Below are 12,791 nucleotides of genomic sequence, written 5' to 3'. Positions count from 1 at the left end.
CTGGCCCCTACTGGGCATGCCCAGCACGGCACTAACCCTGCAGCCAGCAGGGGTCTCCCTTCATTCTTCTTTTTTCCGCGCAGCAGTAGCCACGCGGTGAAAGAGCTCTTAACCACGTTCCTGACAGGAATATAGAATTTATTATTCTGAAGAAAATTTGCCCCTCAGGGGTCTCCCTTCGTTGAATTTTTTCGTCCGCGGAACTCCGGTAAGTTTTTGCCGTTGTTTTATCGACTTTCGTCGACTTTGGCCCTCGGGGCCCGTTAGCAGTCGACAGTCCCGCGGCTAAATATTTGGCCTTCCGCCATGGCATCGGGTTTCCGACGGTGCCCGGACTGTACCCGGACTATGTCAATCACAGACCCTCATGGAGTCTGTGTTTTGTGCTTGGGGAGTGAGCATGATGTCCTGACTTGCACCAAATGTGCCTTAATGACACCAAAAGGTCGCAAAGCCAGAATGGAGAAGATGGGGCTCCTCTTCTATGTTTCTACCCCAACGCCATCGATTGCATCGATGTCATCGGAACCGGCACCATCGAAATCTTCGTACCATCGACAGGCCTCCGGTGACCGTCCGCCATCGATGATTTCTCGGCCATCGACTCCTGTCCCATCCCCTGATCATCGAGGAGATTGGAAGGAGAAACATCGCCATCGACGTCATAAGTCTCGGCCTGTCGAGGAATCGACGTCATCGACCTCTGCACCGACCGAGCCACCGCAGAAAAAGCCTCGATCAGAGTTGGCACCGTCCACTTCTGTTTCGCAGGCACCGAGGCAACCCTCTCCCCCTCGGGGTTTGGGAGCCGCGATTCCACCGGTGACGGTGGTCCCTCCGGCTCAGCCTCAGCCTCCCTCTCCCGTCGAGCCGGGTCTAGTTACCCCTGGTCTCCGGGCAGAACTGGACCGGCTGGTCCAGGAGGCCATCGATAAAGCGATGCAACGGTTCCAGCCTCCCCCGGCACCGACTCCGGCACCGAGAGCGGAACCGGCCACCGAGCCGATTGCGGCTGCACTGGCACCGCTGTTACACCGGATGGAGGCATTAATGACAGCCCTTCCACCGGTGATGCCTATATCACCGACACCGGCAAGACCGCTGTCACCGACAGATATTTCCTCGGGTGGAGAAACACCGTATCGGATCCCACCTTCGGGTATAGTTCCATCGGTTCCAGGGCGTCCCTCGCCACCGATCTATCCTTCGGCATCGATACGCCCCTCTGCTCCACCGAGTTTTCCGATGTCGGCATCGATTCCATTGAGACCGACACCGGTTCCTTCGATGCTGACCCCGGCACCGATCCCGGCATCGATTCCATCGAGGGTTTTCTTGATGCCCCCGGTGGCTCCTTCCAATTTCTCGGAGCCTCAACCAGGACCTTCAGGTGTTCAGCCCCCTAGTGGTCATAAAGGTCACCAACCTGATCCTTATGACACTTGGGGTGATGATACCTCCTCTGATACTGATAATTTGCCTTCACCTCCCTCTCCCACAGAGAGTAGAAAGCGTTCTCCCCCTGAGGACCTCTCTTTCATAAATTTTGTGAAGGAAATGTCAGAGTTGGTGCCTTTCCAGCTCCAATCTGAACAAGATGACAGGCACCAGATGATGGAATTACTCCAGTTCCTGGATGCCCCTAAGATTATAACATCCATACCAATCCATCAGGTTTTCCTAGATCTTCTAAAGAAGAATTGGGAATCCACGGGATCTATTGCTCCAGTTAATAAGAAAGCTGACACTACATATCTGGTACAGTCAGCTCCTGGTTTTCAAAAACCACAATTGGACCATCGTTCTGTAGTCGTAGAATCAGCTCAAAAGAAAGCTAAACGACTAAAACCCCACTCTTCTATACCTCCTACCAAGGAAAACAAATTCCTAGATAGCATAGGTAGGAAAGTATATCAAGGAGCTATGCTGATCTCCAGAATAGCTTCCTATCAGCTGTACATGACCCAATACAATAGGGTCATTCTCAAACAGATACAGGACTATTCAGATTCCTTGCCAGAACAGTTCCAGCCACAGCTCCAATCCCTACTAGCTAAGGGATTTGAAGCTGGGAAACATGAAATTAGAACATCTTATGATGTATTTGATGCTTCCACGAGACTTTCTGCTACAGCAATCTCTGCTAGACGCTGGGCTTGGCTCAAGTCATCTGATCTGCGTCCAGAAGTTCAAGACAGGCTATCTGATTTGCCTTGTCTTGGGGATAATCTCTTCGGTGAGCAGATTCAGCAAATTGTTGCTGAACTTAAGGATCATCACGAAACCCTTAAACAGCTCTCCTCCATTCCTCCTGATATACCTTCTAAACAGCCGTTTAGAAAAGACTCCAAAAAGCCTTTCATTCGGCCCAGGAAATATTATCCCCCTTCATCTAAGCCTAGGCCTGCACGGTCTTATCATAAGACTTAGCCTCGCCAGACTCGAAAGCAAAAATCTGCAGCCGCTCCACCTCCGGGCCCTGCAGCAGGTTTTTGACTTCCACTTGGAGAGCATATACCAGACCCCTCTTCCAGCTATACCAGTGGGAGGTCGACTATGCCACTTCCTGGAAAGATGGCATCTGATTACCACAGATCAGTGGGTATTAGCAATCATTGCACAGGGTTACCATCTCAACTTCCTGACTCTCCCTTCCGACTCCCCACCCCTGCAGGCGTGGAGTCTCACAGATTACTCGGTTCTTTTAGAGCAGGAGGTTTCTCTTCTCCTACAGTCAAATGCTATAGAACCCGTTCCTCCCTTTCAACAAGGACAAGGGTTCTATTCCAGGTACTTCTTGATCCCAAAAAAGTCAGGGGGTCTTCGTCCCATCCTGGACCTAAGGGCCCTCAACAAGTACCTCCACAAGGAGAAGTTCAAGATGGTGACCCTAGGCTCGTTGCTCCCTCTGCTACAAAGAGGGGACTGGTTATGCTCTCTAGACCTAAAAGACGCATATACCCACATTGCGATAACACAATCTCATCGCAAATACCTCCGTTTTCTAGTAGGCCAAAGTCACTACCAATATCGAGTGCTACCTTTCGGCCTCGCATCCGCACCACGCGTGTTCACCAAGTGCCTCGTAGTGGTTGCAGCGTTTCTACGACAGGAAGGTGTCCACGTCTACCCCTACTTGGACGATTGGTTGATCAGGGCCCCAACCCAGCAATTAGCTCGGTCCTCCCTGACCCTAACAATTCAAACTCTGCTTTCGCTAGGGTTTCTAATCAATTACGAGAAATCCTACTTAGTCCCATCTCAAACCTTATCCTTCATTGGGGCAGACTTGGACACCTTACAGGCAAAAGCCTTCCTTCCTCATCAACGAGTCCAGACCATAGTGTCCCTAGCTCGCCAGCTGCGGTCTCAACACACAGCAACAGCTCGCCAATTCCTTGTTCTACTGGGACACATGGCCTCCTCGGTTCATGTGACTCCCATGGCCCGCTTGGCCATGAGAGTCACACAATGGACTCTGAGACTACAATGGACTCAGGCTATTCAGCCTCTGTCCTCCATAGTCCACATCTCCAACGCCCTTCGTCTGTCTCTTGCATGGTGGATGAATCCGTTCAACCTCTTACAGGGCTTACCCTTTCTTCCACCAGATCCTCAGGTAATTCTCACCACCGATGCTTCCAACATCGGTTGGGGTGCCCATGTAAACGATCTGCAAACTCAAGGGCACTGGTCACGAGAGGAAGCCAAACATCAGATAAATTTCCTGGAGTTGCGAGCAATCCGCTATGCTCTCCGAACTTTTCAAAGTTGCCTATCGAACCATTCCATACTAATTCAGACAGACAACCAGGTGGCCATGTGGTACATAAACAAGCAGGGAGGCACAGGCTCCTTCCTTCTGTGTCAGGAAGCTGCGCAGATTTGGGCGGAAGCCCTCTCCCACTCCATGTACCTCAAGGCCATCTACTTGCCGGGAGTAGACAATGTCTTGGCAGACCAGCTCAGCCGAGTCTTCCAACCACACGAGTGGTCACTCAATTCTCTGGTAGCGACCTCTCTGTTTCACAAGTGGGGTTATCCCCACATAGACCTTTTTGCGTCCCCTCAGAACCACAAAGTGGACAACTACTGCTCTCTCATTCGCAGCCAGCACTCTCGGCCGAGAGATGCATTCTCCCTCAAGTGGACGACAGGTCTACTCTATGCATTCCCTCCACTTCCTCTTCTGTCGAGGACTCTCGTGAAGCTACGCCAGGACGGTGGAACCATGATCCTGATAGCACCATACTGGCCACGCCAAGTGTGGTTTCCCATACTCCAGGATCTCTCCATCCGCAGGCACATTCCTCTGGGAAAGGACCCGCATCTGATCACTCAAAACGACGGATGCCTCCTTCATCCCAACCTCCAAGCCTTGTCCCTGACGGCATGGATGTTGAAAGGTTAGTCCTTCAGCCATTTAACCTTTCGGACTCAGTTTCTCGTGTCCTAATAGCTTCACGAAAGCCCTCCACAAGACAATCTTACTCATACAAATGGAAAAGGTACACATCATGGTGAACTTCTCAGTCCCTTGATCCCCTTTCCTGTCCAATCTCTAACTTCTTGGACTATTTGTTGCATCTATCAGAATCCGGTCTCAAAACCTCTTCCATTAGAATGCATGTCAGTGCGGTAGCCGCCTTCCATAAAGGTATCGGGGGTGTCCCTATCTCCGTACAACCTCTGGTAACACGCTTTCTTAAAGGCTTGCTCCATCTGAAGCCACCTTTACGTCCACCGGCCCCATCTTGGGACCTTAATTTAGTTCTTGGTCGTCTCATGAAGCCACCTTTCGAACCTCTGCACTCCTGTGACTTAAAATTTCTCACATGGAAAGTGTTATTCCTTTTGGCTATCACTTCAGCTTGCAGAGTTAGTGAATTACAGGCCCTAGTTACCTATCCGCCTTACACTAAACTTCTGCAAGACCGGGCGGTACTCCGCACTCACCCTAAATTTTTACCTAAGGTAGTTTCGGAGTTTCATATCAATCAATCCATCATACTACCTATCTTCTTTCCCAGGCCCCACTCCAACTCCGGGGAACAGACTCTGCATACCTTAGACTGTAAACGAGCTCTAGCTTTTTATCTAGACCGTACAGTTTCTCACAGGAAGAGCACTCAATTATTCGTCTCTTTCCATCCTAACAAGTTAGGACAACCTGTGGGTAAGCAGGCTCTTTCCACCTGGTTGGCAGACTGCATTTCCTTTTGCTATGAGCAAGCTGGCATTCCTTTCCAAGACCGTGTCAAAGCACACTCTGTGAGGGCCATGGCGACTTCAGTAGCACACCTTCGATCGGTGCCGCTTCCTGACATCTGCAAAGCTGCATCCTGGAGTTCTCTCCATACCTTTGCAGCCCACTATTGTTTGGATAAAGCTGGAAGACAGGATTCCATCTTCGGCCAATCTGTCTTGCGTAACCTTTTTCCCAAACTGATGTACCAACACCCTTCCACCTTCCCGGTAGAGTGCGGATGCCCTTCACCAAATTCCACCCCAGTTGTTGTGCTTGTTGCACGCCGTTGGGTGCATTTGGTGCAAGTCAGGACATCCTCAGCTCGGTACTCACCCATTTGTGAGGACAACCATCCTGCTTGTCCTATGAGAAAGCAAGTGTTGCTTACCTGATGTAACAGGTGTTCTCACAGGACAGCAGGATGTTAGTCCTCACGAAACCCGCCCGCCACCCTGCGGTGTTGGGTTCGTTTATTTTATTTTTCGGCACTGCCTGTAGCTATAAAAACAAGACTGAAGGGAGACCCCTGCTGGCTGCAGGGTTAGTGCCGTGCTGGGCATGCCCAGTAGGGGCCAGTCAAAGTTCTGAAACTTTGACAGAAGTTTTCTGTGGTTGGGCTCCATCCTCGATGTCACCCATTTGTGAGGACTAACATCCTGCTGTCCTGTGAGAACACCTGTTACATCAGGTAAGCAACACTTGCTATATCATGAAAGATCATGTTTTATTTGTATATTTTTCAGTTTATCAGGAGCGCTGAAGGTATTTAGGTGCCTGAATGTGGTTAGGTTTATTGATTTCCTTGCAGTCAATTGGTGGTTCCCCTGGACTTGTAGACCTATGTTCCCTTGATAATCAAACCCTTCCCAGTTGCCTCCTTTTCTGCTCCCAAATCCTTCTCTAGTTCAATCCAAAGCAATAGTTGCAATGCTTGTCAAATATAATCAATGTAAGTAAATTGTGCATACACATTTTAATAGAAATTCTTGCAGTCTGTAAAGTATAAAAATAAAAAATATTTGCCTTCTGTTCTAGATCTCTTGGGTATTTTTTTATAATTTTCAGATGTCTTTTTGTGTCCAAAAATTAGTTTGAAAGGGAAATGAAATGCAGACAGGAGGGTTCCCATCTGTTTCCTAGAGCTTTGGAGGTAAAATAACACAGTATGGTGCTGGAGGAGCCATGTATGAATATCAGGCACAGAATCAGTGAGCATTGGAGACCATTTTTTTGTGCAGTTATTAAGGCAGAAATGGATGTCTGAGAGATGGAAAATAGTCTGTAAAGTTGGTATTAAGAATCAGTGTTTCTGTAAACCAGGATACAGTACCCTTCAGCTGTACTGTGTCATCAATATGATCAGTGCCCTTGGGAGAGAGGAGATGGTCTACCTGAAATGGAGTCAAGCTTAGTTTAGGAGACCATCATAGAGCAGCAAATTGTAAGAAGTGCTAAGAAACTCCACCAAAGACTATTCAGATGCTATCTAAGTATTCAATGAAAAAGCAGATCGTAAGACCTTCCCTTTAACTTAGCGAGGATGCCAGTGCCAGGAAAATTTTTCAGAGAGTGTAAATAAAGACCAAAACTTCTGTGCTTTTCTACCTCTATCAGGTTTTCCAACTATTGACTTGGGTATGACTGCTGAAGATCACCAACATCCCTTTATATTTTCCTTGCCATAATTTATTACGAGCAATTAGAATAAACTTGCCCTTTTCCTCTGCAGTGGATTTTATTTTGAGATATGCACAGATGAGCTGAAAAATTCTCAAGGTTTTTTTTCTTTAATAAATGTTTGTTCTGTAACTCAAACGCATAACAGTTTCAATCATTCTCACAGGACAAGCAGGATAGTAGTCCTCACATATGGGTGACATCAGGATGGAGCCCAATCACGGAAGACTTTTGTCAGTTTCTAGAACTTTGACTGGCACCACTGACATGCCCAGCATGCCACCAACCCTGCATCCAGCAGGGGTCCCTCTTCAGTCTCTTTTTTTCCACGCAGCTTTAGCCACGCGGAGTTAGGTGCTCTTTCACACATTCCTGACAGGAATTTTTCTTCAGGAATGTGTTTGGAAATTTGCAAAGGTTTTCACCCCATCCGGTGTCCCCCTTCTTCACCGTCAATAACCACGACCGTACGGTAGATTTGACCTCATTTTTCGGTCGGTTCCCGTCTGTTACCATTTATAGGCCTGACTGGCACCAACCGCGCACGGCCTAAATTTTCAATGGCGACGGGTTTTCGTCTGTGCCCTGATTGTCCTAGGACAATGTCTATCACAGACCCTCACCAGGCCTGTGTACTTTGTCTGGGCCCTACCCATGACGTGGACTCATGTACCAACTGTGCCCAAATGACCCCCAAGGGACGCCAGCCTCGATTAGAGAAAATGGTTTTGTTATTTCATACAAAGCAGCGACCACCATCTCAGGCTTCCACGTTGTCTGCGCTGTCACCGGCCAAATCATGTCATCGGTCGGACAACGATGACTCTAGGTTGACGTCAAAGACTTCAGCGTCTACGTCCTCTGTGCAGGCCATGGGTAAAGCCAAGCACTGGGAGAAGCATCGGCATAAACATCGAAAATCTGTGCCATCTGAGCTAATCTTATGGCCTCTTAACTTCTCGGACTTTGTATCCCAGGTCCTGGGAGCTTCACGAAAGCTTTCTACTAGAAGGTCTTATCATTCTAAATGGAACCGATTTTCATTATGGTGCACTTGAAAGGACTTAGATCCCTTTACCTGTCCCACAATGAAGTTTCTAGACTACCTCTGGCACCTCTCTGAGTCGGGTTTACAAACTTCCTCCATTAGAGTACATGTCAGTGCGGTGGCCACCTTCCATAAGGGTACAGGGGATGTCTCTATTTCGACACAACCCTTAGTAGTGTGCTTTATGAAGGGCTTGCTGCACCTCATACCCCCTCTCTGGCCCCTGCTTGGGACCTTAATGTGGTATTAGCGCGACTCATGAAACCTCCGTTTGAGCCTCTGCACTCCTGCGAGTTACGGCATCTCACTGGGAAGGTGCTCTTCCTTCTTGCTTTGTCGTCTGCTCACAGGATCAGTGAGCTACAGGCACTGGTTACTTACCCCCCCTTACACAAAATTTCTTCATGATTGAGTGGTCCTTCGCACTCATTTTAAATTTCTACCAAAAGTAGTCTGAGTTCCATTTAAATCAATCCATAGTTTTGCCTGCTTTCTTTCCAAAACCCCACTCACATCCAGGTGAGCGGGCTCTACATTCCTTGGACTGCAAGCGTGTGCTAGCCTTTTATATGGCACGGCAGACCATAGGAAATCCACCCAGCTATTTGTTTCCTTTGATAAACTTAAACTCGGAATCCTGGTGAGAAAGCAGACCCTGTCCTCCTGGCTGGTGGACTGTATTTCCTTCTGCTACCAGCAAGCAGGCTTTCAGCTCCAGCGATGCGTTAAAGTGCACTCCATTAGAGCAATGGCAACGTCTGTAGCACACCTTCGTTCTGTACCTCTGGCTGACATCTGCAAGGCGTTCTCTCCATACCTTTGCAACTCATTATTGCCTGGACAAGGCTGGCACCTAAGATTCTGTCTTTGGCCAGTCAGTTCTGCGCAGTTTATTCTCAGCTTAATACCCAACTTCCTTCCAGCGACCCACTGGGATCTTCAGGATGCCCTCTTCTAACCAAACCCACCCCTGTTTTGCCTGTTGCACGTCTTTGGGTGCTTTTGTTACATTGCTCTGGCATCTTCAGCTCGCTGTTCACCCATATGTGAGGGCTACCATCCTGCTTATCCTGTGAAAAAGTAGAGTTGCTTACCTGTAACAGGTGTTCTCACAGGACAGCAGGATGTTAGTGCTCACAAAACCCACCTGCCACCCCGCGGAGTTGGGTACACTTGTGATTTATTATTTTATTTTTCACATGTACTTTTTACTATAAATGAGACTGAAGGGGGACCCTTGTTAGATGCAGGGTTGGTGGCTTGCTGGGCATGCTCAGTGGTGCCAGTCAAAGGTCTAGAAACTTTGACAAGTGTTCCGTGATTGGGCTCCATCCTGATGATGTCACCCATATGTGAGGACTAACATCCTGCTGCCTGTGAGAACACCTGTTACAGGTAAGCAATTCTGCTTTTTTCTAAAATAGCTGTCTAAGATTCATATTTTTCTGCTCTATTCTAGATGCTGTCCTTTATGTATGCCCACCTAGCTTTCTTCCATCAGGGCTATGACTTGTTCAGTGAACTTGAGCCCTACATGAAGGAGCTGGGTGCACAGGTAAAAATTATTTTATATATTTTTTAAATCATTCTTTGTTTATAAGTGCAGTGCAATGCCATGCCACATTGGACAATGTAGTGGGTAGAAAATTATTTATGATGAGCAGGCATGTATATACTGAATTTCACTTGGCAGGGAGCCACCCTCTGCATCCTGCTCCATGCCCTCCCCACCTAGACAGTGCCTAAGGAACCAAGGGGAGTGATAAGACGAGAGGACAGAGTAGAGCAAGGAAAAACTGCTCTGCTTCCTAATCCAACCCCTCCCCTCCTGTCCTGTTACTACTATTGCTGCTGTTCTCTTGCTGTTCAGGATCAGCAGCAGTGACATATGTATGAAGTGAGAGATTATGCAGGAGTAGATGAATATCAGCCGAGGGGGTAAGGAAGTAGTAGGGGTGCAAAGGGAAATAATTTTCAGATGGTTAGGAGGAGCTGAGGGGGGGATCATTGGTGGATAAGGGAATTGGCTGGGGGAGTATATGTCTATATTTGTGTGAAGGAGAAGTGGTCTATGCCAGGTACTCGTGTATTTGTCAGATTGGATGGGAGGTTAGAGAGGAGCTGGGGATGCCAGGGGGAAAGAGCAAGATAAGATACCCCACCCCCCACCTGACGTATCCACTGTAATTTGAATTCTTCACCTTGGATTCTATCCTCTAGATCCTGGATCTTCATCTTGATTCTTCAGTAGGCTTTCATTGAGCCTCCAGAACTGTCTCCCCATATGATCCCCTAATCCTGAGAAAGTCATCCAGACTGGAATGTGGTCTGACTACTTTATTAATCCTATTTCTGTCCCCACCAGTTTATTTATTAAAAATGTATCAAGCAGGAAATAATCTATTCTGGAACAAACTCTGTGTGTCTTAGAGTAGAAGGTATAATTGTGATCAGTGGGATGTATTAGTTCAACCATCAAACAGCCCCCAATGCCCAGTAAAGGTCTTCAAGTACTTTCTGTGTGAACTAGATGGAACCTGACTCCCTCCACTATTATCCAAATATGGGTATCTGGTTAAATTAAAATCCCCTCTCCAATAATAATGTATCCCTCTGCCCACTGTTGTAATACCTTTGACAAATCCACCAAAAACGACCTTTGTAACGTATTGGGTGTATACAAGTTCACCAAGGTATACATCTCCTTGTGCAATCTAAATATAACTATAATATATCATCCTTCCATATCTTTAATGGAGAATAGTACATCCACCACAATATTCTTTGAAAATAAATCACCCACCCAGCAATATTTATTTATTTATTTTACCGTGGAAGGTGCAAAAAAACTGCTGAGGAAAGTGCTGCATTGCCATTAATCGCTCATGTTTTTTCTTTAGATTTGTTTCCTGACATAACACAACATCTGCATGCTTTTGCGTTGCGTCTTTCAATAATAGCTTCCTTTTTCCATAGGTATTAAGTCCTTTCACATTCCGTGAAGCAATCTTTGACCCCATTTCAAAAATTGTGACCTCAATTCCCCATCTACAGGACCTCCTGCTGAATACCAAACTCCCACACTGAATACATAATGCCATGACATCTGTGTACCCCCATATTTTCTTTTGCAGTCTTACAACTATCCCCTTTTTCACCACCTCTCCCAGCCCCTTCTCTGGTATTAACCCATGGCACAGCGCGTCTAAGAGGAAATGATAGGCACAGGTAAAAAGGTTTTGGAAGAGGAATCCTGTTTAGATCCTGAAGCAGTGTACATGGCAGATGCATGCTTTAATTGGTGTGTACATGTGAGGAGTATGTCTTCAATGATGACAGCATGAAGACTGTTATGTTTGCAGAACTAGTCTGTAGATTCTATATCAGAGACCAATATGATGAAGCTGCTGTTTAAAGTAAATCTGTTTGGCAAGAATCTGGAAAAAAATGGCCAAGGTTAGAGCAATTCCAAAGTACTGAAACTTCTGGAAGCAGACCAGAAGGTTTTGCATGCTCTATTCCGGCCTGGAATAGATTTAGAGATAATAGAAGATTCAGCATGGCCTTGATACTGGTTTTTAACGATCTCGGCCATTTGGCAGGTTTTAGTCCTTTCGCTTGGCCAAGAGAAGTGGCCAGAACTGAAAGTTTCTCACTTTTTTGGGGACCCAGTCTCTGGTTCTAGAGGTAGGCGACTGCTTGTCAAACTTTTATCAGAAGTGGGTCTAAATTACTTCAGATCAATCGGTTTCAGAAATAATTCGAGATGGTTATGCCTTGGAGTTTTTCTGGCCATTTTTCGATGCCTTTTTCGTTTCCTTTTATTCTGTCGCGAGTGAGCTGTGGTAAAGATAATGCTCGAATCTCTTAACTCTCATTGAATGTGGTGATGCTAGTTCCAAGGTACCAGTGGCAACAGACATTCCATTAATATTGTGGTTCCCTTTCTGGGTTTAAAGAAGATCAAGTTTTTCAAGATATCTTACTTTAGATTGGAAACCTTGAGGTCAGTGATTGTGGCAGTGAGACAGTTTCTCATCTCTTTGGATCTTACTGAAGCTTATCTTTACATATTGATATGGAAGGGTCATGAACATTTCCTTCATTTTGCAGTGCTCTGAGAACATTTTCAGTTTCAAGCTCTGCCTTTTGGCCTAGCCACTACTTCAAGAACTTTCTTGAAGGTAATGGTGGTAGTGGCAGTGGCACTATGAAGGAAAGGAATTTTGGTACCCCCTTATCTAGATGATTGGTTGATAGACATTTTCTAGGTATTCCACAATGCCATCTGTTCTGGAATTCTTGCAAGACGTTCTCTAAGGATCTAGCTCTTAATTCCTTGAAGGTGCAAGTGTCAGCTATTTCTTGCTTTGGGAACATGTAGCAGATAGGTTCTTGTCTTCTCATCTGGGCATTTCATGGTTCTTAAAAGGGAATCGAGCACTTTAGGCCTCTGCTGTGATTGCCAATTCCATCATAGGATCTGAATCTGGTATTGCATTTTTTTTTTATCAGGTTTGCTGTTTCAGCCTATTGGGAGGATTTCTCCAAAGTTTCTTATGTTGAAGGCAGTATTCCTAGTAATATGTTCGGCCAGGAGGAGAGTAGAGTTGCAGGCATTGTCCTATTGCTAGCCATTGTTAGTGACTACTAAAAAAGATGGTGAAAATGTGTTCCTTTCTTCTGAAAGTCTACTAAATAAAGGCAATCAGTCTGATTGCCTTCATTTAGTAGGCAGGGGGACACCAGATAATATATTGTCTTGCATTGTTTGGATGTAAGGAAAGTTCTCTTGAGATATTTGAAGGTCATGAATGA

General features: G+C 46.5%; 1 protein-coding gene across 2 annotated transcripts in view; it reads left to right on the top strand.

Annotated features, from left to right (window-relative positions):
- The window catches only part of ACAP2 (ArfGAP with coiled-coil, ankyrin repeat and PH domains 2), a 338,624-nt gene that overhangs the window by 139,756 nt on the left and 186,077 nt on the right, over window positions 1–12,791 (top strand). For both annotated transcript variants that reach the window (XM_029615073.1, XM_029615074.1), the window contains exon 8: window positions 9,433–9,528. In XM_029615073.1, coding sequence (XP_029470933.1) covers window positions 9,433–9,528 — 96 coding nt within the window. The remainder of the gene's footprint in view (window positions 1–9,432; window positions 9,529–12,791) is intronic.

Source organism: Rhinatrema bivittatum, chromosome 9 (genome assembly GCF_901001135.1).
Source record: "Rhinatrema bivittatum chromosome 9, aRhiBiv1.1, whole genome shotgun sequence".
Taxonomy (NCBI): domain Eukaryota; kingdom Metazoa; phylum Chordata; class Amphibia; order Gymnophiona; family Rhinatrematidae; genus Rhinatrema; species Rhinatrema bivittatum.
The sequence above is the reverse complement of the archived record's forward strand: the minus strand, read 5'-3'. Positions and strand labels throughout refer to the sequence as shown.